General features: G+C 47.2%; 2 protein-coding genes across 2 annotated transcripts; one reads left to right on the top strand and one right to left on the bottom strand.

Moving 5' to 3' along the window:
• Positions 1-11,264: 11,264 nt before the first annotated feature.
• On the bottom strand, positions 11,265-12,763 carry LOC138357608 (ice-structuring glycoprotein-like). The gene is made up of 2 exons (XM_069314598.1): positions 12,747-12,763; positions 11,265-11,976 (listed from the first exon to the last, which is right to left on the bottom strand). The coding sequence occupies exons 1-2, from the start codon at positions 12,761-12,763 to the stop codon at positions 11,265-11,267; spliced, it is 729 nt and encodes a 242-aa protein (XP_069170699.1).
• Positions 12,764-12,898: 135 nt separating this feature from the next.
• Positions 12,899-13,363, top strand: LOC138357605 (ESX-1 secretion-associated protein EspI-like). The gene has a single exon (XM_069314588.1). It carries the CDS (start codon positions 12,899-12,901, stop codon positions 13,361-13,363), a length of 465 nt encoding a protein of 154 aa, XP_069170689.1.
• Positions 13,364-25,513: the final 12,150 nt, after the last annotated feature.

Raw genomic sequence — 25,513 nt, 5'->3', positions numbered from 1 at the left:
ATGTAAATGTTTAGTCTTGAGCTTAACTATGTACGGATCCCACGCTTTTGCTGCTGCAGGATTGGTCTGACATACGTGGTATACAAGACTCTAAACGCCTACTTACGCAAATTTCTAAAGGCATAGTTCTTATGTTGGCCAACTTAGCATATGCCGCTGATAATATCCTTTGGATCTGGGTTTTAGGGGACAGGTCTAGCGTGATACCAGCCCCCAGGTCTTTCTCTCTCTGATTCTTGAAGGATTTTATCTCCCAAATGGTACCTTGTATCTGGCCTTCTGCTCTCTACACCTTTCTTCATTACTTTACATTTGCTGGGGTTAAACTCTAATAGCCATTTGTTGGTTATTCAGTTTGTACAGGTTATATTGTAGCTGCATGTTGTCTTCCTCTGTCTTAATACTTCTCGTAAATTTGGCATCATCAAAAAACATTGAGAGGAATGAGTCTATACCCTCTGAAAAATCATGTGTGTGTGTGTGTATGTGCGTGCACGCACATGCGGGCGTATGTGCGGGCATGATGCGGGCGCATGTACGGGCATGATACGGGCGCATGTGCAGGCATGATGCGGGCGCATGTACGGGCATGATACGGGCGCATGTGCAGGCATGATACGGGCGCATGTGCAGGCATGATACGGGCGCATGTGCAGGCACGATACGGGCGCATGTGCAGGCATGATGCGGGCGCATGTGCAGGCATGATACGGGCGCATGTGCAGGCACGATACGGACGCATGTGCAGGCATGATACGGGCGCATGATGCGGGCATGCGTACGTACGTGTGGGAGGGCCGAGGGTGCGGGCAGGCGTGGTCGTTCTCAACTAGAGGCTGGTGGCCGGAGTGTTCCCGCCCAACAATGGTATGACTGTGGCAGCCAGCGAGCACCACAACACCATAAACACGCCCCACACTCCTCATAATTATGGGGGTGTTCGCTACGCCCTGGGGGGGAGGGGGGCAATGACCATGCTCCTTACTCAAGTATACGCCTAAATGCACTTACACACACACACACAGGGGGGGGGGGGGGTCTGGTAGCTCAGTGGACAGTGTAAGGGACTCGTAATCCTGTGGCTTGGGTTCGATTGTTGGCGTCGGTGGAACGAGATGGGCTAAGTTTCTTTAGCCCTGTTGCCCCCTGTTACCTAGCAGTAAATAGGTACCTGGGAGTTAGTCAGCTGTTACGGGCTGCTTCCTAGGTGTGTGTGTGTGTGTGTGTGTGTGTGTGTGTGTGTGTGTGTGTGTGTGTGTGTGTGTGTGTTCAAAAAAAACATTAGTTAGTAGTTAAAGTTGATTGATTGACAGTTGAGAGGCGGGCTGAAAGAGCAGAGCTCAAATCCCCGCAAGCACAACTAGGTAAATACAATTAGATGAATACAACTAGGTGAATACACACACACACACAGACGATGGAAAAAGCAGCCACAGCAGTAAAGGGGAACACAATTTATTTACCTTATTTATCTAATTTATCTGTGCCTTAAAGCACAGAGAAACTGTATAAACAAGGACCCCCCACGGAGGAGATATGGCAGGCAAGCACTTCTTCAAGCAGTGTGTGCATTCCCTGGATATTTTTTTTTTAATAGCTCAAATTTATATTTATCATAACACAAGTAATTGCAGCCTTTTAGATACATTTTGAGCTATATTTGGAGAAATCGCTCGAACCACAGTCAAATTAATTTAATTTATGTCAATGGCAAATAAAAAGTTATTTATATCAGGAAAAGTAAAATTAATGATTTTAGAGATGTATTTTTTTAGTGCATAGCGTAACTGACGTTTATAAAATAGAAGTCTTTCTAATTTAAAACATATATATAATGTCTCACATATTTTTAGCATTTGAACAGATGAAATGAAAAGGCGGAGAAACTGAACACCTGAATAAAACAGATAATCAACGACCCTTAAATATCAGGAAAATATTTAGAATACATTAATAAATGAAGTAGAAGCATAATGTACAAACACGCATTGTAGTGTGAACACGACAAACTCAGTGGGGCGTTAAACATGCGTCTCACCGGGTGGTTAATGGATAGGAGGCGCGGGGTCCAGGTGAGTATACGCATCCTGGCCCACATCCATGCGTGCATACACCATCTCAAATGTGTGTGTGTGTGTGTGTGTGTGTGTGTGTGTGTGTGTGTGTGTGTGTGTGTGTGTGTGTGTGTGTGTGTGTGTGTGTGTGTGTGTGTGTGTGTGATATTCATCTCGCATCATTTGACACCACATCTTCTCCAGCACACGAAGACAAGGGTGTTGAATGCCAGTCACCCTGGTATATAACCAGTGCCAGTCACCCTGGTATATAACAAGTACCAGTCACCCTGGTATATAACCAGTGCCAGTCACCCTGGTATATAACCAGTGCCAGTCACCCTGGTATATAACAAGTACCAGTCACCCTGGTATATAACCAGTGCCAGTCACCCTGGTATACAACCAGTGCCAGTCACCCTGGTATACAACCAGTGCCAGTCACCCTGGTATACAACCAGTGCCAGTCACCCTGGTATACAACCAGTACCAGTCACCCTGGTATACAACCAGTACCAGTCACCCTGGTATACAACCAGTGCCAGTCACCCTGGTATACAACCAGTGCCAGTCACCCTGGTATATAACCAGAATTCTACACTCATTTCAATGTAACTTTTATCATATAATACAACAAAATACGATACAAACGTATACACACAATTGTATGTGTATACAATATGTATTGTATGATCATTGATGCTTCAAAAATATAGTTGTAACTTTAATATACAAATAAGATGCTGAAGTGGGGAGTTATCTGAGGGTGAGGGGGAAGTGGGGAGTTATCTGAGGGTGAGGGGGAAGTGGGGAGTTATCTGAGGGATGAGGAGGAAGTGGGGAGTTATCTGAGGGATGAGGGGGAAGTGGGGAGTTATCTGAGGGGTGAGGGGGAAGTGGGGAGTTATCTGAGGGATGAGGGGGAAGTGGGGAGTTATCTGAGGGTGAGGGGGAAGTGGGGAGTTATCTGAGGGGTGAGGGGGAAGTGGGGAGTTATCTGAGGGTGAGGGGGAAGTGGGGAGTTATCTGAGGGGTGAGGGGGAAGTGGGGAGTTATCTGAGGGTGAGGGGGAAGTGGGGAGTTATCTGAGGGTGAGGGGGAAGTGGGGAGTTATCTGAGGGTGAGGGGAAGTGGGGAGTTATCTGAGGGTGAGGGGGAAGTGGGGAGTTATCTGAGGGTGAGGGGGAAGTGGGGAGTTATCTGAGGGTGAGGGGGAAGTGGGGAGTTATCTGAGGGGTGAGGGGGAAGTGGGGAGTTATCTGAGGGTGAGTGAGGGGAAGTGAAGAGGTATAGTCTGGGTTAGAGGGGAGGAACCGTGCCAGATCCAGCCACTAATTGACATGCGAGATGCCCGTCGCCGGGTGATGATCAAGGTGCTATGCCGCCGTCCCCTCTTAACAAGGCAGCTACGTTCACTCCTTTTAATTGGGCTGTTACCCGTGGCATCCTTAAGGAGGCATCGAGCTCACGCTCCAACTGTTCCTGCCGTTAGTGACGCTGTTAACACGACTGAGAGTAGTTAAGCTCAAGCAGTAAACAGAATGAGCGTGTGCACTGGCTTACCTTCCACCAGGTAAGGGGACCATCTACGTACTGATGTTACTGTGGCCGAAGATGTTAGATGTGGCCAAATCTATCTTACACAAATATGGTTTAATCCTAATAGCGCTAGTTATCTTATCTTAAGGTTATCTTGAGATGATTTCGGGGCTTTAGTGTCCCCGCGGCCCGGTCCTCGACCAGGCCTCCACCCCCAGGAAGCAGCCCGTGACAGCTGACTTACACCCAGGTACCTATTTTACTGCTAGGTAACAGGGGCATAGGGTGAAAGAAACTCTGCCCATTGTTTCTCGCCGGCGCCTGGGATCGAACCCAGGACCACAGGATCACAAGTCCAGCGTGCTGTTCGCTCGGCCGACCGGCTTCTTTCTTTCTTTCTTAGTTACTTTCAGGTAAATAGATAAATAACTAATTGTCAGTAAAGATCCATGAAAACATAAAATATATTACAGTATACCTGGAGTGGGTTCTGGGATTTCTACTCCCAAGGCCAGGCTTGGGGCCAGGCTTGGGGCCAGGCTTGGGGCCAGGCTTGGGGCCAGGCTTGGGGCCAGGCTTGGGGCCAGGCTTGGGGCCAGGCTTGGGGCCAGGCTTGAGGCCAGGCTTGCGGCCAGGCTTGGGGCCAGGCTTGGGGCCAGGCTTGGGGCCAGGCTTGTCTTGTCACAACCTGATCTAGCTGGCTGTTGTGGGGAGCGTTCCTCAGGGCCAAATGACCATTACAATCCGGTTGGTCCGACACTTCCAGCAGGAACTTGTCTCATTCTTTCTTGAGCACCTCTCCTTATGTCCCGGCAATATTTCTTTCATCTGTTGGGAGGATATTAAAGTGCAGTGGGCCTCTGATGTCCGTCCATACAGTGTTCTCGGAGTGTGCCTATGGCACCATCACTCTTGGCATCACTATGGCATCACTCTTCTGCATTTCCTAACATATCTTTCGATCCGGTAAGTTATTGTTTTGCTGCGCACATTTGGGGCATGGGACCCCATGTTGTTATAGATTCAGATACTCGGAATAAGTTTCAAGTAGCACGGGCTATGGTGAGCCCGTAACTTACCTGGCACAGGAGCGGGGCAAGTAGCACGGGCTACGGTGAGCCCGTAGTGGACTTACCTGACACAGGCATGGGACCCCAGTATCTTCTATATATATATAATGTTATACCTCTCCCGTCTCCTGTCTAGAGGGTACAATTTGAGAGCTTTAATAAGAGGGGTACCAATAATTTAAGTGCTTTACCGTACCTACACGTGCCATATATGTTCTCTGTATTCCCTCTATTTCGTCTTGCTTTCTTTCCTGCTCTGAAAGGGGAACTAAGTACCGAGCAGTACTGGTGACGGACTGCGTAAGATTAGAACAGTAAGATCATAATCCACCCTCTCATTTTCCTGACGAATGTTATGTCTGCTTTGTTATCATCGTTAAACTTGAGTTTAACGATGTCTGATACCTTTATTCCTAGGTTAAAAAATACAGGAAAATACGAGTTTATCAGCGCCATTAAGGCATGCTTTTCCACTACCACACCTCTTCCTTCCCACCGCGGAAATCTATCCCACATCTCCAGCCATTATGCCTCTCCAATCTACCAGCTAATCCACATTCCCCAATACAGCTCTAAGGGTGTACATTAACCTCTCCCTCCCGCCTCTCCCTTCTACCTACCAGGGGACACTTGACCCTTTATTAGGACGAGGACACCACCCTTCCCTCTCCCTTCCTTCCCTCTCCCTTCCTTCCCTCTCCCTTCCTTCCCTCTCCCTTCCTTCCCTCTCCCTTCCTTCCCTCTCCCTTCCTTCCCTCTCCCTTCCTTCCCCTCCCTTCCACCTTTACTCTCCCCCACCATTACCAGGACACAGCTTCTTCACCCTCCCTCACTCCCTCCCTCCACTAAGACTGCACAACAACTCTCCCTCCACCTGAATATACCTTATTCAAATAAGATACAGTTCGCGTGTTAATTAAGTAAGCTCGCGTGAGGAGGTGCCCGTCGTGACCCACTGTGTTACTACAAGGATACAGTCACCCATGAGCTTCCCAGACACCACTCACGAGGAGAGCTGCAACCAGTAGTTTCTCCTAACACAACACCAATGAACGAAATAGTAGTAGTAGTAGCAGTAGCAGCAGCAGCAGCAGCAGCAGTAGTAGTAATACAAATTCGTTCCTTGGTGTTGTATAACGAGAAACGAATTCCACACAGCTTATATACCATGTATAAACGGTGCATACACTGATCATTCCAGTAATCCTCTGCCTAAGGAACCCCAAAAGTGTCAACCTCAGAACGATGTCAGTTGCCATTCAGTCGTAAACCAGTACTTGTTCTGGCGCTGGACTCCACAACAGCCGGATCAACCGGGCTGTGGAGGGTATGTGGGCCTGCGGGCCGCTCCAAGCAACAGCCTGGTGGACCAAACTCTCACAAGTCAAGCCTGGCCTCGGGCCGGGCTTGGGGAGTAGAAGAACTCCCAGAACCCCATCAACCACGTTCATTCACGAAACCTGTAATCTATTGAACCTACGCGCTCGGTAAAATTCTTTATTAGTAATTCTTTCTTGCCACTTAAGCAACGTAACATCGAGCATCCTTTTATTTCATTGCAGGTAGTGTAAATAAACCTATTGTTATCTAAACATTCAAACTTTTCACAAGGATTTATCCTCTATGCAATTATACCATGAGGAACTTTGCTACCTATTTTAATAGATACATTAATAAACGTAGTAACAAAGCTGCAACTGTTGCAGGACACGCCCGTGGACACAGCCAAGCATAATGGAGTGCAAGGCCTCCTAGTTATGGGTCTTAGTGCCAAATTGATGCCATTTTATATGTCATCCCCGCGTTCCTCGCTGAGTTATAGGGACCATTATCACACAGCATCCGGGTCTTGTGGATAGGTCCAGTCCTCAATGGGTGCTCTCTCTCTCTCTCTCTCTCTCTCTCTCTCTCTCTCTCTCTCTCTCTCTCTCTCTCTCTCTCTCTCTCTCTCTCTCTCTCTCTCTCTCTCTCTCTGGCTCTGGCTCTGTCTCTCTCTATCTTCGTCTCTCTCTCTCTCTCTCTCTCTCTCTCTCTCTCTCTCTCTCTCTCTCTCTCTCTCTCTCTCTCTCTCTCTCTCTCTCTCACTGTCTCTCTCTCTCTCTCTCTCTCTCTCTCTCTCTCTCTCTCTCTCTCTCTCTCTCTCTCTCTCTCACTGTCTCTCTCTCTCTCTCTCTCTCTCTCTCTCTCTCTCTCTCTCTCTCTCTCTCTCTCTCTCTCTCTCAAGTCCCCTAAAAATACCTGACCCGCGGGAGTGTTGCGACTGGGATCCGATTTCTTCACCAAGCCCTGCTTACTTGAATATTTTATTCTTGCGAGTCAGCACACTCTCCGCTAGGGCACCAGCCCGGGTTCTCTCCAGCTGCCGCAACGTCAGATAAATAATGTACTAAATTGCCTGAACCTAACCTAACCTAACCGATGGACACACGAAGGGAAAACGTAAGAGGCCGCCAAATTAACGAGGATCAGTGATATATAGTACATCATATTTTGGCGTTGGGGGATTTCTGAGTCAAATTACGTGGTGGTGGTGAACCTTGGAGGCCATGAGGGTAAGGAGTGGAGAAATTCCTTCACCCCAGACCTTATTCCCCACCACCATCTTCATAGCTGCAGTAGTATATAATCATCCACACACCGTGCCAAATATGCCCTTAATTGAATGATACATCATCACGATAATAACCTCATTAAGGGCTCCGTCGGTTAAGGTCGGTGCTCCTTAATTAAAAGATTTAGTTACTCGGTCCCTTTCGTCATGTCGATCTGTGGCTGTCCCTTCGCGTTTACGATCTCCGCTTCCCTCTCTTCTAGCCTTTTCAATCTTTCTCCCTCCTTTTGCCCCCTCTCCACTAGACCCCAACTTCACTTTCCCCCTCTCCCCTTACTCTCCACTCAATGACCAACATACAGATCCTTAAGCAGCACAGAGGGCAGTGTTGTCTGAGGGGAGAGGTTGGTCCAGAGGGCGGGAGGAGAGTGGTGCCGCGAGGCACAAGTACCGCCAGAGGGGCGGCGGGGGTGAGGACCAGGAGAGGCAAGACCCGCCAGAGTTGAGAAGGGGGCCCCCGGCAGCTTGTTTGTCTGTCAGGGCCCTCTTAAGGGGCCCTCGGAGAGATGAGGGGCCAGACTGGCCAGGTACAGCAGCAGCGAGCATCACATTGCCTTCAGTTTGGGGGGTCGTTCCTCTTTGCCGACTGTCCTTCCCTGTCTCGCACTGGGTGACTGTCCCTCTCTATCAAGCACCAGATGACTGTCCCTCTCCGGGTGACTGTCCTTCTCTGTCACACGCCAGGTGACTGTCCCTCTCTGTCACAGTAAGAGGGACATCATCGCGACTACATCATTTAGTTACTTCATAATTACATCAGCACTTTCTCCTAAGCTTAATATCTGGGAAACAAAAAAAAATAGTTGCTCCCCAAACTGCTGAGTCTTGTGCCCTTATGCCATGGGATATCGTGCCCTGATGCCGGGGGATCGTCGCACGATAACCTCCGACAAGCCGGCGGCTTCCTGTTCCCGTCGAGGTCACTAGAGATGAAAGCTCCTCGGGTAAATTCAGAAAAATATTATATTTATATTTGGAATTTATATGTACCAGACCCGTACCACATACAATTTAAACTTTCAGCATTGTAACACAATTCTGAACATCATCTCACAGTGCTCTATTAAGATTCACTTCAAAATTGTCATGAGCTTTTTATTTAATGTGCTATAAATATTAATATTTCAACCTTCTGCTTAAATTGTAGCATGATTTCAAAGTACCATACTATATACTGATGTTGACCAGACCACACACTAGAAGGTGAAGGGACGACGACGTTTCGGTCCGTCCTGGACCATTCTCAAGTCGATTGAGTATGGTCCATACTCTCTCATAGTTCAGAAAAGTAGTTGTGTTGTAGGCCTACCTAGCCTCTCTAGGCAACCTATTTTAGCCCACCGTAACCCCTCTCCACCCACAGGTTTACCACCATAAAAACATCAACTCTGCTGCACATTTTAAGCTCATAAAAACATATTACCACCAGTAGATATCTATTGGGCTACATTTGTCTTCTATAGGGTCAATGTTATAGAACTGCCTGGGGGCGAGATTGTCGCAGGTGGCACAAACAATGAGCCCAGAGTTGTACTCACTTAGTTGTGCCTGCGGGCGTTGAGCTCCGGCTCACTGGTCCCGCCTCTCATCTGTCAATCAACTGCTGTACAGATTCCTGAGTTGCTGTACCATCGTGGATGCTGGTACAATATCTACAATTCAACATACGAATATAAATGTGTAGTTAGCAACACATAGAAATGTGTAGTTAGTTAGCCTTTCGTCGTCATACAGTCAGCTGAAAAATTAACCCTGTTACCCGGCAGTAAATCGGTACCTGGGTGTTAGACAGCTGTTACGGAGCTGCTTCCTGTGTGTGCGTGGGGGGGGGGGAAATAGTTAGTAATTAGTAACAGTTGATTGACAGTTGAGAGGCAGGCCGAAAGAGCCAGAGCTCAACCCCCGCAAGCACAACTAGGTGAGTACAACTAGGTGACCACACACACACACACACACACCATCGGACATTAGTCATCACTTCCAATATTTTCTTGTTTCCCGCAAATTTAGGAGCTGCTGCCATCTTCTTCTCCACCACAGAAGATGGCAGCAGCTCCCAAGTCCAACGACTGGGGCTGGACGGTAGAGCGACGGTCTAGCTTCATGCAGGTCGGCGTTCAATCCCCGACAGTCCAAGTGGTTGGGTACCATTCCTTTCCCCCGTCCCATCCCAAATCCTTATCCTGACCCCCTTCCCAGTGCTACATAGTCGTGATGGCTTGGCACTTTACCCCTGATAGTTCCCTTCTCCACCACGCCCCGCCGCCAATATTTCCATCACAGATAACAGCGGTAACTTTCGCCCACAAGCACACTAATGTCGCTCGCGGTAACTCACGCACTCAAACACTTCACTGTCTACCATATAAGTTACGCCCTCAAACATTTCACTGTCTCCCAAATAACTCACGCCTCCAAAGGCTTCAACTGCCTATCGTGTAAGTCACGCCCTCAAACATTTCACTGTCTATCTTATCTTACAAGACGGTCTCGCGTTGGTGGCAATGTAGTGGGACCCGTCCCCCACACGAATGTCCCTGTCGACCGGCGTCTCTGATGGCGACGCTGGCACCTAGACGAGAGACAGACAGACAGGAGGTATAACTGCTTAGTAAGGACACCGTCTGAACTCTTAAGGTCCCCTTAGAGTGAGTCGTTATCACCGCCATCTGCAGGTGGACGGACGCCATTTTTCAATCCTCTTGGATATTTGTTAATTTATGCACACTTCCCTATTTATGTCTGATCCCGCCAAACACACACCGAAACTACGACGTTGGTACAACGTTCGAATAATTTTTAACACCTTCTAACCAATTATAACAAGCAATATAGCAAGTTGTAACAACGTTTTAATACGTCATAAACACGTTAAGCCAAGATGTAACAACTTTATTACAGGTTGTAACAAGCGGAAAATAGAGATAGTTTCGGTTTGTGTTTCCAGGGATGTGGTTCTATTATGTGTGTGCCTCTGGAAATAGGTTCGGTATTGAGTGACTTCGCAGAGCCTTTTCTCTCACTGATCCTTGTGAACTTTCTCCTTTTCATTATGTATTATCCCTTAAGTTTCCTTGCATCTCAGCTACTACTATCTTAGCATCAATGTCTGGAGAAGCCCCATCCAGGTCTCATCTCTCCCATCACCAGAAGCAAAGAAGCAGTTACGCAAACACTTACGAACCTGTACATCTTTTTTCAATCTTTGGCGGCTTTGTTTCCAATTATTAAACAGTTAATGAGCCCCGAAGCACCAGGAGGCTGTTTATAACAATAACAACAGTTGATTGGCAAGTTTTCATGCTTGTAAACTGTTTAATAAATGTAACCAAAGCCGTCAAAGATTGAGGAAAGATGTACAGGTTCGTAAGTGCTTGTGTAACAGCTTGGTGAATCTGGCACCTCTGGTGGCGATCTTGAGCCCTGATGGTACATGTGCCCATCACCACATGTACCTGTGGAACCTCTGTTGCTACAAATTCCATGATACTCTGACGTTAAATTTTGAACAAAATCTCTAATTTCCAAGCATCCAAAATTAATGTCTAACTCTGATTTAATAAATAGTATTTCACTAATCAATTTAACTTAAACAAGTATTCATCTAGTTGTGCTTGCGGGGGTTGAGCTCTGCTCTTTCGGCCCGCCTCTCAACTGTCAACTGATTTTTTTATCACCCCCCACCCCACCCCCCCACACCCACCCCCACACACACCCAGGAAGCAGCCCGTAACAGCTGTCTAACTCTCAGGTACCTATTTACTGCTAGGTATCAAGGACATCAGGATGAAAGAAACTCTGCCCATTTGTTTCTGCCATCACCGGGGATCGAACCCGGTCCCTAGGATTAAGAGTCCAGAGCGCTGTCCACTCAGCAATCAGACCTCCCCTCCCCCCCCCCCCCCCTCTTGAAGTGTCCATACATTCAGGTTTGTTAGCCACAAAATATAGAGCCCTTGTCGTGATGCTTCACCCTTCAACACCCAAACTTTACGGCCGTTCCTCGTAGTAGTCACTGTCTGAGATGTGGTGTTGTTGGTGGTGGTGGTGGAGACGAGACAGGCGGCGGCGCTGTCCACGGCGTAGACGGTGAACGGCGGTGGCGTCGGCAGAGAAGACAACGACGGCGGCGTCGGCAGAGAAAACAGCGACGGTGGCGTCGGCAGAGAAAACAGCGACGGTGGCGTCGGCAGGAGAGACAGCGACGGTGGCGTCGGCAGAGAAAACAGCGACGGTGGCGTCGGCAGGAGACACAGCGACGGTGGCGTCGGCAGGGAAGACAACGACGGTGGCGTCGGCAGGGAAGACAACGACGGTGGCGTCGGTAGGGAAGACAACGACGGTGGCGTCGGTAGGGGAGACAACGACGGTGGCGTCGGCAGGGAAGACAACGACGGTGGCGTCGGCAGGAGAGACAGCGACGGTGGCGTCGGCAGAGAAAACAGCGACGGTGGCGTCGGCAGAGAAAACAGCGACGGTGGCGTCGGCAGGAGAGACAGCGACGGTGGCGTCGGCAGGGAAGACAGCGACGGTGGCGTCGGCAGGAGAGACAGCGACGGTGGCGTCGGCAGGGAAGACAACGACGGTGGCGTCGGCAGGAGAGACAGCGACGGTGGCGTCGGCAGAGAAAACAGCGACGGTGGCGTCGGCAGGAGAGACAGCGACGGTGGCGTCGGCAGGAGAGACAGCGACGGTGGCGTCGCTGTCAGGAGAGACAGCGACGGTGGCGTGGTCAGGGAAGACAACGTCGGTGGCGTCGGCTGGAGAGACAGCGACGGTGACGTCGGCAGGGAAGACAACGACGGTGGCGTCGGCAGGAGAGACAGCGACGGTGGCGTCGGCATTAAAGGCCAAGAGACGACGGCGGTGATTGTGGTGGCGTCAGTCTGGCGGTGATGGGGCGACAAGGGCTGAGAGGAAGGTAAAATGAAAATTGTGTGATATTATCTGGCGCGGGGAAGAGCTAAGAAGTGTGGGTGTAGGGTGAGGGTACTGGGAGTAGAGAGGAAGGTATTGAAGGGCGCAGACACCTGAAGACAAACAACATATGTAGGTAGGAAAGGATGTAGACCAGACCACACACTAGAAGGTGAAGGGACAGACGACGTTTCGGTCCGTCCTGGACCATTCTCAAGTCGATTGTCAAATCGATTATCCTCCACAATCGACTTGAGAATGGTCCAGGACGGACCGAAACGTCGTCGTCGTCCCTTCACCTTCTAGTGTGTGGTCTGGTCAACATACTTCAGCCACGTTATTGTGACTCATCGCCTGCACAGGAAAGGATGTAGACAAGGATAAAGGTAGGTAGGATAGAGGTAGGGAAGGACGCAGATAGGGAGGAGGGTAGGTAAATAGATAGATAGGGAGGAAGACTGGTAAATATGGTGAACATTGGTTGGGTTGGTGGAGGCTTAAGCGGGCAGTGCGTTTTCACTTGATGCCTCTGTTCACTTTGCAGTAGATAAGTACCGAGGAGTTACACACATGTTGTAGTTTACAAATAGTGGAGGGCGAGTGTAGCCAGGCTCCTCCAGTACACATACATCCTCCACACTGCTGCCCAATCCACCTACCACTGAGACAGAGGGACGGTGCCCCACCCACCTACCACTGAGACAGAGATGGTACCCCCACACCCACCTACCACTGAGACAGAGATGGTACCCCCACACCCACCTACCACTGAGACAGAGATGGTACCCCCACACCCACCTACCACTGAGACAGAGATGGTACCCCCACACCCACCTACCACTGAGACAGAGATGGTGCCCCCACACCCACCTACCACTGAGACAGAGATGGTGCCCCCACACCCACCTACCACTGAGACAGAGATGGTACCCCCACACCCACCTACCACTGAGACAGAGATGGTGCCCCCACACCCACCTACCACTGAGACAGAGATGGTACCCCCACACCCACCTACCACTGAGACAGAGAGGGTACCCCCACACCCACCTACCACTGAGACAGAGATGGTACCCCCACACCCACCTACTACTGAGACAGAGAGGGTACCCCCACACCCACGTAACCACCACCAGCCATTCACCTACTTCAGTACAATGAAACACGGATGACGTTCAATTCAACATCATTAACCAAACATCTTGCAACAAAATCAGGACCCGATTCCCCCCGCACCAGACACCTCGCCTCCACCACCACCTTCGGCGACTGCTGCCGTGGACCTGAGACGGATCTTTCCTCAAAATCATGAAAGGAAATGTATCACTTGCGTCCCATCAAGGACGCAGGCCTAACCTCGATGGCATACCACCTCAATACCGTGACATACTGCACTGATAGCTCAGTTGATCAACAATCAACTCATTCAGCAGCAGCTTTCTACTCACTCACCTCTTCCACTACACTAATAATGACTAACACTGCTTAAACATTTCAGACCGAAGTGTTCGCTTTCAAAACCTCTCAATAGGTCATTCATGTAACATTCATAACGGTAATGTAATGATTTACAGACTCCACAACAACCAATCACATCGTAAGAAACTTAAAAAGACATCCAATAATAGAAATTTAAATCCTATTTGTCATCTTTGCCCCTCCTCATCCTCCTCCTCTTCCTCCTCTTTTACGTCCTCCTCCTCTTTTTTTGTCGTCCTCCTCCTCTTTTTCGTCGTCCTCCTCCTCCTCTTCCTCCTCTTTTACGTCCTCCTCCTCTTTTTTTGTCGTCCTCCTCCTCTTTTTCGTCGTCCTCCTCTTCCTCCTCTTTTACGTCCTCCTCCTCTTCCTCCTCTTTTACGTCCTCCTCCTCTTTTACGTCCTCCTCCTCTTCCTCCTCTTTTACGTCCTCCTCCTCTTCCTCCTCTTTTACGTCCTCCTCCTCTTCCTCCTCTTTTACGTCCTCCTCCTCTTCCTCCTCTTTTACGTCCTTCTCCTCTTCCTCCTCTTTTACGTCCTCCTCCTCTTCCTCCTCTTTTACGTCCTCCTCCTCTTCCTCCTCTTTTACGTCCTCCTCCTCCTCCTCTTCCTCCTCTTTTTCGTCCTCCTTTTCTTCCTCCTCTTTTTCGACCTCCTCCTCCTCTTCCTCCTGGTCTTCCTCCTCCTCCTCGTTCTACAGCACCTTTGGCTAAAAAGCAGCAGTGCCATAATGAACTATGAGCACAGGCCTGAACGGTTCTACGGGAACGTAAACTAGCCAGATAGTGGCCAAGACAGGAGACGGCAGGCGTCACTACCCCGGGCCTCCACCAATCATATACCAGTAACTATACATCGTAGATGGCAACGATTTATATGGTAAGACGAACCTCTCTAAAACATGACCATCACCTGCGGTACAGACATGTTACTGGGGACAGACATGTTACTGGGGACAGACATGTTACTGGGGACAGACATGTTACTGGGCACAGACATGTTACTGGGCACATACATGTTACTGGGCACAGACATGTTACTGGGTACAGACATGTTACTGGGGACAGGCCGCCCACCTTCAGCACAGACACCACTGGGGGGCTGAAGAACGGATAACACCCAGACTGAACGTTGGTTGTCCAAATAAGTGAGCGACTGGGATCAACACCAAATACCAAAACAAGCACAAACGTTACGGAAAACCAAATGGTCAATCCCTGTTTTATATATATATATTGTTAGACTCTAAAAGCACTAATTCCCACCAAATACATTATATACTTCTACTGGCTTAGAGCTTTCGCCTGATAATCTCATTCCTTTCCATAAGACACATGAATACGTATATTAACACAGATCTCTGAAAAAATTATAATGTACATGAAGAGGAAACCTGATAGCTTAGTGGATAGTGCTTCGGATTCGTAGTTCTGAGGTTCCGAGTTCGATCCCTGGTGGAGGCGGAAACAAATGGGCAGTTTCTTTCACCCTGATGCCCCTGTTACCTAGCGGTAAATAGGTACCTGGGAGTTAAGACAGCTGCTACGGGCTGCTTCCTGAGGCGTGTGTAACAAAAAGGAGGCCTGGTCGAGGACCAGGCCGCGGGGACGCTAAGCCCCGAAATCATCTCAAGATAAGAGGAAAACACTCCTGCCCACCTAGCACTCTCCCACACAACTGTCATCCACCCACCCACGGCCACCACCCACCCACAAACCTCACCCACCTCCCACCCACTCAAGGAAGGCAGAGATGTAACCTTCCTCTATCGCCAGCATCGATTCCTTACCCCCGTCCCATCCCTAATCCTTATCCTGACCCCTTCCCAGTGCTATATAGCTGTCCCCACCCCCCCACATACCATCCCTTCCCCACACAACTTCCACCTCCCAGGAAATGTATATGTTTATCTCTCAGAATGTTCGGTAATATGTTTATTGCTTGTGATGTGTGTCTATGTATGTATTAACACCATGTACTGAACGGGGTGAGAATAGCTTGAGCTACCTCATCCCTATGTGTATTTTACCTCAATAAACTTATTTCAATTTCAATTTCCACCTACCACACAAATTCCCCCTACCCCTTACAACATTCACCACCTCACTCAACTTCCCTCACTACACCCTCTCCCCACCATAACATCCACCACCCCACACACACAAATAACTAACTACATATGCCTCCAGGAAAACGTTCTCGCGAATATTTCCGTGCCTTGTAATGGTCATACCCGCTAACTGGGTCGTATGGATCCTGTCTCATGTCTGAACCCGGGCCGGGTAAATCCTGAGGTCAGGAGCTAAGTCCAATCCCGTGGAAGCCATGTCTGTGGGTGGCGGGGTAGGGTTGTAGGGTGGATATTGGAGTGGTGGTGGAGTAGGTGGCTGGCTGGTGGCTGGCTGGTGGCTGACTGGTGGCCGAGTGGTGGTCCGGTGGTTAGTTATGTGGTGAGACAAATAATGTAGTAAGATAAAGAGTAACACAATGCAGCTAAGTGTTGGCCGTGGAGTGACAAGGAAGGTTGATCTCATCAGGGCGTTGATTACTCTGAGCGACGGTCAACTGGTGTGTTATTGTAATGTTGATGAGCTAAATGCTTGCCCTTCCCGGCTGTCTTCCTGGCGTTGTGATCTCCTACTCTACAGTATTCTTACCCCTTAGTAGCATATTCTTATCCTCAGGCTGTTCTACATAATAATTATTTGAGCGTTGACAGGCGCGCCTTACATCACATTAATATCCCCAACACTAAGCTCAAAGCAGTAGAAACAATTAAGAATGAAGCCTTGAAGAAAATCACTGAAGCTCCCCTAGAGGTGTTATCATAAGGGAGGAGCAGAAACTCCACACCATATACGGCAGAACAGTTACCACGACCTTGTGTAGCAAGGTCGTGGTAGACTCGAACACAACACCAAACAATGTGGAGGTGTTGGCAGGGCAGTATGTGTTGCCACGGCACCAGCGGCCAGTCTCTATACAAGCTGGCTGGGTTACAAATGTAGCCAACCTCAGTAAACAACCCGTTCTCGCACTTTCTTTAAGTCAATATTGACTTATTAAATAAGTGCATTAGTGACATACTAATTTATTGTGAATATTTTAGTTTACCTTGAAAAGCTTCATAGAAAACACCGACCTTACCTAACCTTCTTAGTATGTTAAGATAAGCATCTTATTGCTTCGTAATTACAATTATTACTTAACCAATTATAGGTATAGGTTGTGCTTACACTGATGGCTCTGCTCAACTGTCAACAGGGCTTCCTTACTGAAGCAGCCTCCAAGCTGTACAGAAACAAAAGATGTACGTAAACTTATAATGAATGGCTAACAACTGACTAAGGTCAGCACATACAGCTGTACCACAACCAGCTTTAAATAAGCTGAAAACAGGAATAATTTTCTCTGACGCAAAGTTAGTTCTTCAAACACCTGAAGCCCCAACCTGAAAAAAATGTAGATCCCTAGAATATTATACAAAAGTATAAATATTAAATTTGATGCACTGAGAGTTTCAGAACCTCTTTTACGTGGACACCATCTCACATGGACACTATCTCACATGGACACTATCTCACATGGACACTATCTCACATGGACACTATCTCACATGGACACTATCTCACATGAACACTATCTCACATGGACACTATCTCACATGGACACTATCTTACGTGGACACTATCTCACATGGACACTATCTTACGTGGACACTATCTCACATGGACACTATCTCACATGGACACTATCTTACGTGGACACTATCTCACATGGACACTATCTTACGTGGACACTATCTCACAGGGACACTATCTCACAGGGACACTATCTCACATGGACACTATTTTACATGGACACTATCTCACATGGACACTATCTCACATGGACACTATCTCACAAGGACACCATCTCACATGGACACTATCTTACGTGGACACTATCTCCCATGGACACTATCTTACGTGGACACTATCTCACAGGGACACTATCTCACATGGACACTATTTTACATGGACACTATCTCACATGGACACTATCTCACATGGACACTATCTCACATGGACACCATCTCACATGGACACTATCCCACAAGGACACTATCTCCCATGGACACTATCTTACGTGGACACTATCTCACATGGACACTATCTTACGTGGACACTATCTCACAGGGACACTATCTCACATGGACACTATTTTACATGGACACTATCTCACATGGACACTATCTCACATGGACACTATCTCACATGGACACCATCTCACATGGACACTATCTCACAAGGACACTATCTCCCATGGACACTATCTTACGTGGACACTATCTCACATGGACACTATCTTACGTGGACACTATCTCACATGGACACTATCTTACGTGGACACTATCTCACATGGACACTATCTTACGTGGACACTATCTCACATGGACACTACCTTACGTGGACACTATCTCACATGGACACTATCTTACGTGGACACTATCTCACATGGACACTATCTTACGTGGACACTATCTCACATGGACACTATCTTACGTGGACACTATCTCACATGGACACTATCTTACGTGGACACTATCTCACATGGACACTATCTTACGTGGACACTATCTCACATGGACACTATCTTACGTGGACACTATCTCACATGGACACTATCTTACGTGGACACTATCTCACATGGACACTATCTTACGTGGACACTATCTCACATGGACACTATCTTACGTGGACACTATCTCACATAGACACTATCTCACATGGACACTATCTTACGTGGACACTATCTTACGTGGACACTATCTCACATGGACACTATCTTACGTGGACACTATCTCACATAGACACTATCTCACATGGACACTATCTTACGTGGACACTATCTCACATGGACACTATCTCACATTGCGTATTACGCCACATGATGATAGCAACTAGACAGCTAAGAACAAATTCACACGAGCCGTGACGAGGGTTCGAACCTATGTCCGAGAGAATCCCAGACGCTGCATTTAATCGACTGAATCATTAATCTATGTATTAGGCAGCTAAGCCTGCATCTAATTAATATGAAACTGAACTAGACCTTGGTATTGCAATCAATGTTGCCAAACATCATATTGCCTTTAACATCTTGAGCTGACAGAAGAGCCCTTGTACCCTTGTACCTTGTACCAGTAACAATGAAAGGTGCAGAATGCGCTGGTATTAAGACTTGTGATGAACAAATCCCAAATCCTTTCCTCAATCTTTGGCGGCTTTGTTTACAATTATTAAACAGTTAATGAGCTCCGAAGCACCAGGAGGCTGTTTATAACAATAACAACAGTTGATTGGCAAGTTTTCATGCTTGTAAACTGTTTAATAAATGTAACCAAAGCCGTCAAAGATTGAGGGAAGGATGTACACGTTCGTAAGTGCTTGCGTAACTGCTTCGTGAATCTGGCCCCCTGGCACTTGGCACTTGGCAGGGACCCCCCTCCCCCCACCGTCGTGACGTCAAGAGCTTGCCTTCAGGGGACCACCCCCATCTATTGTTTTCAGTGACGTCATGAAACCTTTACAATCCAGCTTATGTTTTCCTGTGTGAAAAGTCTTTTGTAAAAACTGTTACAATCGTTCCTCTTGAACAGGTGGACTTCCCTTGTACGAGCCTCGAGCAGTCTTCCCTTGTACCAGCCTGCAGTAGTCTCCCCCTTGTACCAACCTGCAGCAGTCTCCCCTTGTACCAACCTCCAGCAGTCTCCCCTTGTACCAACCTCCAGCAGTCTCCCCTTGTACCAACCTACAGTAGTCTCCTCTTGTACCAACCTAATCTTTCTTTATAACCAGCTAAGGTAAGGGAATCACTAGTGTCCTTACAAGTATTATCATAGGAGTCTCATCTCTTGTTTGAAAGGTTTTTATTATACAGCCTGTTGGTTTTTCTTGAATTTGTGATTGGTACTTTATTGTGTTGAGTACACGATAAACTTACCTTACCACAACATAAGCTAACCTAGAGTTTTCCTAGCACCAACTGGGTGTCTCCCTGTAGCGTGAACCATATAGCGATAAGCTGCCTACTACATAGATATTACATATTGATATTACACATTGTAGGACGTCAAATCAACTCTCCCTCAACCACTATTTACTCAGCCGTAATAAAGTGTAGCAAGAATTGAACCAACTGCACAATAACCCTATCATTATGATATGATCAGCGTATGTGATGATCATATGATCAGCATCAACCTATGATCAGCAACCTGATCAACCAGGCTGTGACTCATATGTCAGGCTGCGAGCAGCCGCGTGCAACAACTTGGTTGATTAGGCCAGCAACCAGGAGGCCTGGTCGACGACCGGGCCGCGGGGACGCTAAGCCCCGGAAGCACCTCCAGGTAACCTAAAGGTAATCATTGGCAGATGCAGCCAAAGTCCTGTTTCCTGTGTTCCACCTTCATAACACCAATTCCCACGGATAAAATAAAGTAATCTACGGGCTCACCATAGCCCGTGCTACTTGGAACTTGTTCCGAGTAGCTGAATCTATAACAACAACAAACAACAGGATAAAGTAAAATAAAAACGAAGATATCAAACGGAAATAACATATAAAACGCAGTCAATATATTGAGAGAAAAGGCAATATAAAATTTTTTTCGAGTAATCATGCCGAGGATTTTATTTTTAAAGAACACAATAAAGTGGCTATCACAAATGCATGAAAAACGGCAGGCTGGATAACAGGAGCCATTCAAATAAGAGATCCCACACCTATGATGACATTGTTCAAGACACGTGCTCGTTACGGTGAAATATTGGTGCACATTTACAACCCTTTCAGAGTTGGAGAACATACTGACCCGAAGAACGTGGAAACATCTTTTACTTGCTGGCAGAATGCATTCAATAAAATATCTAAATTATTGGGACCGTTTACATTGTTCAATCAGAATTCTCAACAGTGCAAGCAGGAAAGGAATTATCAGGGAAAGCGCCAAGCCATTACGACTATATAGCACTAGGAAGGGGGGTCAGGATAAGGATTTGGGAACTCCTCGTAAGATCAGAAGGCATGGCAGGAAGTGCAAAACAGCCCCGTTGAGAATCAGAAGTGCAATAGGTACCATTGAGAGATAATTCTGTTAACATCATGGCCAAGACTTGACAAAGCCTTTACAGTCAAAACATTATCTACGAATTAAGTCTACCATCATCTTGGTGTTTTTCTTATTCTGCTAAACATGTTGTTTAAGATTCAGCTTCTAGGAACAAAACGTTTCAAGTAGCACGGGCTATGGTGAGCCCGTAGTAGACTTACCTGGCAGAGGAGCGGGGCTGTAACTTGTTCTATCTCTGTTCAACAAAACGTTGTAACGCTTGTATAAAACCAGCACCTCACCTTGCCACAGCCAGAATAAATTCATTTATGATGGGCTAGCCAAAACATTTTCGCTGCTCGCCGCTGAACACGCTCCAATTTGGCTCCGTCCTTCCTCAAATATTGTGACCAAAACTAAACGCAATATTCAACACAGGGACGCACCAATACCTTGTTGGCACTCAGGATAACTTTTTTCTGTCGGAAACTGCCATCAGCACTCTACTGGTTTCAATTTGTTCTCCCCATTATTAAGTCTGGCCGAAACGCCCGAAACGCTGCGCGTACTAGTAGCTTTACAAGATTGTAATTACTACGCTATGTATCCTCATAATCCCAATGTACCTTCTTGTATATATATATAAATAAATAAATAAATAAATAAAGTTCAACCACTTGGGCTGGACGGTAGAGCAACGGTCTCGCCGCATGCAGGTCGGCGTTCAATCCCCGACCGTCCATCCAAGTGTTTGAGCACCATTCCTTCCCACCGTCCCATCCCAAATCCTTATCCAGACCCCCTTCCCAGTGTTATATAGTCGTAATGGCTTGGCGCTTTCCCCCTAATAACTCCCTCCCCCATTATTAAATCCAGCTCGATTTCTTGACTTCATTTCATCAGCTTTGTTGGTCTATATTATTAAACTAATTTTGTTTCTATCATCTCTACGTGGCAATTATCCCACTGAACACCCGTTGTCATTTATTAATCCAATTTGTTAAGTTGTCTAAGTTAGCTGCAGTCTCTGACGTCCAAATCAGTGTCATCGGCGAAGTTTTAATTCCAGTCAGAGATAGAGAGGTCAGGAAGGAAAGCGGGAAGATAATGAGAGTAGGAAAGTATAGGAAAAGGATGAGAGGAGAGGGAAGAATACAAATTGGTAGGGAAAAGATGAAGCACTCCTAAACCAACCTGAATTATTTAGCCATCGTCTGAATCCAGCTCTAATTGCGTTGGACGGTAGAGCGACGGTAGAGCTTCATGCAGGTCGGCGTTCAATCCCCGACCGTCTAAGTGGTTGGGTACCATTCCTTCCCACCGTCCCATCCCAAATCTTTATCCTGACCCCTTTCAAGTGCTATATAGTCGTAAGGGCTTGGCGCTTTTCCCCGATAACACCCTTCCCTTCCAGCCCCAGTGTGTGTAGGGGTGACGGGGGAGGCCAACACCCTCCCAGCAGCCCTAGTGTGTGGGGGTGACGGGGGGCAACAAACCCCCAGCAGCCTCCAGTGTGTGGTGGTGCCGGCATACGATAAACCCAGTCGCAGGCGATGAGTCACAATAACGTGGCTAAAGTAAGTTGACCAGACCACACACTAGAAGGTGAAGGGACGACGACGTTTCGGTCCGTCCTGGACCATTCTCAAGTCGATTGTGACAACCGACTTGAGAATGGTCCAGGACGGACCGAAACGTCGTCGTCCCTTCACCTCCTAGTGTGTGGTCTGGTCGACAATAAACCCAATCCATCACGGGTCATGACGATCGCCGACATCGACACAGACAGTTCCTTGACAAGCACTGCCATGACCGAGCGACTGACAAAGCCGAACACAAATCTTTCAAGAAGAGAACCTCCCCAGTAAACCTCTGGTTCACCTACGACCCAGAACCTCTGGTTCTGGGTCGTAGGTAGGGTCGTAGGTCGTAGAACTTCTGGGTGGTAGGTGTGGCGAGGCGCTACATAAACGCTGCCCCCAGACAGCCGTCGATGCAGCGGGGGATCTCTCAAATCTCACCTTTACTACCGCGCTGTCCCCGATACCTTTTGTGAAGGTCCGTTGTAGCGTACAGTAAACCCCCTTGTCGACTGGACCCCGCTGGGTCAGCGCACGCGCCCTACATCAAGCGGGGGCAGTGGTGCCAGCCCACAGTTCATATTCATAACACAAAGTTATTCACTGTAAGTGAAGGAGCGGAGTTGGCGACGGAGGGACGGAGGGAACAAGTGGAATAGACTTGGAATAAATAGATCGGGAAGAGATAGTGAAAGAGGGAAAAGAGAGAAAGAAAGAATATCTATTCTCTACCATTAAGGAGGAATACTCATAAGAGAGAGAGAGAGAGAGAGAGAGAGAGAGAGAGAGAGAGAGAGAGAGAGAGAGAGAGAGAGAGAGAGAGAGAGAGAGAGAGAGAGAGAGAGAGAGAGACAGAGACAGAGAGAGACAGAGAGACAGAGAGACAGAGACAGACAGACAGACAGACAGACAGACAGACAGACAGACAGACAGACAGACAGACAGACAGACAGAGGAGAAGGAAAGGAAGGGAGAGGGAAAGAGAGAGCAGACGATGAATGACAATTCTCTACCGTCTCGGAAGAATTCTTATCGTGTTCCAGAACATTTGTCCCACGAAATAAGATTTGTTGGCGCCTATACAATAAATCCTTTGTGTAGATTGCATTCAGAATTCCTTAGAAAAATATAGTGTAAATATGAGCTATCTTGTATGTCTCTAACGCAGAAACTTGCGGACATTTAAAGAACTCTCGATATAAAGAAACTTTAAATCTGCTTATTCTAAAAATCAATATATATTCCTATTCCTGCCACGGGAGTGAAAATAATATCGAATATTCATATCAGTTAAATACAGATTTACTAATTCCTGATTTACATATAACTTTACTTTTACACAATTCAATTTCTTTTATTATGCATCCCATACCCATCCCATTGGGCGAGGGTGTGAAGGATTACAGAGGCACATAATCGGTTCAGGAACTGAGCCCTCTAGTTCGTTTAGCTAAGCAAATAACAATTTTTGACGCTAATTACAAAATTATTAATGTTATATATACATGTACACATTCTCATACATACAACACAAACAGTAAATGTGTAAAAATTTTTGAACCAGTTCAAAAAATATATGAATACGACAGGTCATGAAGTTGTCTTCTCATGGTATATTTCGCATTGTTAACGGTATCGGTCAATCCGTTAAAAATGCGACATATTAATAAAAAAAACTAATGCACCGTAATATCGACGTCTTCGAGGCATCAACCACGAGAGGTTAGGTGGGTTGCTTGGGTTCGCACTCTTTGGTTAGACAAAACAGTTACATTTGTTACGGAGCCACAAAATGAGAGAGAGAGAGAGAGAGAGCGGGCTGCCGTAGCAGCCTGAGTGTGTGTGACTCTTAACCCTTAAACAGCGCATTAAACAGACTCTTAACCCTTAAACAGCGCATTAAACAGACTCTTAACCCTTAAACAGCGCATTAAACAGACTCTTAACCCTTAAACAGCGCATTAAACAGACTCTTAACCCTTAAACAGCGCATTAAACAGACTCTTAACCCTTAAACAGCGCATTAAACAGACTCTTAACCCTTAAACAGCGCATTAATCAGACTCTTAACCCTTAAACAGCGCATTAAACAGACTCTTAACCCTTAAACAGCGCATTAAACAATGTGGACAATAGCAACCACAGCAATATCAGGTCATGGTCACAACTCCTTGGAGGTTATGTCGGTCACAAACTGTGACTTGGTCCAGCTGACTAAGCAGCAGCTTGCTTAGCTGCTGACAGCTTGGTCCTGCTGACCAAACTTGGTCCAGCAGCTCCAGACTTGAGTTGTGAGGTGGTCCAGAGCTGTGAGGTGGTCCAGAGCTGTGAGGTGGTCCAGAGCTGTGAAGTGGTCCAGAGCTGTGAGGTGGTCCAGAGCTGTGAAGTGGTCCAGAGCTGTGAAGTGGTCCAGAGCTGTGAGTTGGTCCAGAGCTGTGAGGTGGTCCAGAGCTGTGAGTTGGTCCAGAGCTGTGAGTTGGTCCAGAGCTGTGAGTTGGTCCAGAGCTGTGAGTTGGTCCAGAGCTGTGAGTTGGTCCAGAGCTGTGAGTTGGTCCAGAGCTGTGAGGTGGTCCAGAGCTGTGAGTTGGTCCAGAGCTGTGAGTTGGTCCAGAGCTGTGAGTTGGTCCAGAGCTATGAGTTGGTCCAGAGCTGTCACTTAGTCACAAGTTGTGAGCACTGAATTGTATACAGAGAGTAAATAGGTCTAACTGTATTTTGCAAAATGTTAAGTTCTAAAAGGTTAGTTATATCGTGTTAGATGCAAGTTGTAGACACACACATCATATAGCCTAAAAGATGTGAGTTGTGAGTTCACCGTTATAAACAATGAGTTATGAGTTATGAGTCAAGGGAAACAGCGACCTGAGACTTTTAGCAAAGCCTCACAACAAAGGTCACGTGATCCTCATAGATTTCCATGGGCTTATTTAACACTGTCGACGATTCTGTTTAATACTGTGTACCCTTAAGATGACCGCTAATATACTATTATTATTTAGTTTCCTTCCATAAATTAACTATATTATATACCTTTGCAAAGTTAATTATAAATGTACAAATATCTACGAATAAAAAGTTATTAAATAACAGATTGATTAACTGATCTTTTTCTGTCGGATTCCAAGAGGCAATCAGGTACTCCAAGACGCAAGGTATTAAAAGGGTACCTT

This window comes from Procambarus clarkii, chromosome 7, assembly GCF_040958095.1.
Source record: "Procambarus clarkii isolate CNS0578487 chromosome 7, FALCON_Pclarkii_2.0, whole genome shotgun sequence".
NCBI lineage: Eukaryota > Metazoa > Arthropoda > Malacostraca > Decapoda > Cambaridae > Procambarus > Procambarus clarkii.
The sequence above is the reverse complement of the archived record's forward strand: the minus strand, read 5'-3'. Positions and strand labels throughout refer to the sequence as shown.

Excerpts from the sequence above, each read along its gene's own strand:
- LOC138357605 (XM_069314588.1), top strand. The coding sequence starts at position 12,899 with ATGGTACCCCCACACCCACCTACCACTGAGACAGAGATGGTACCCCCA.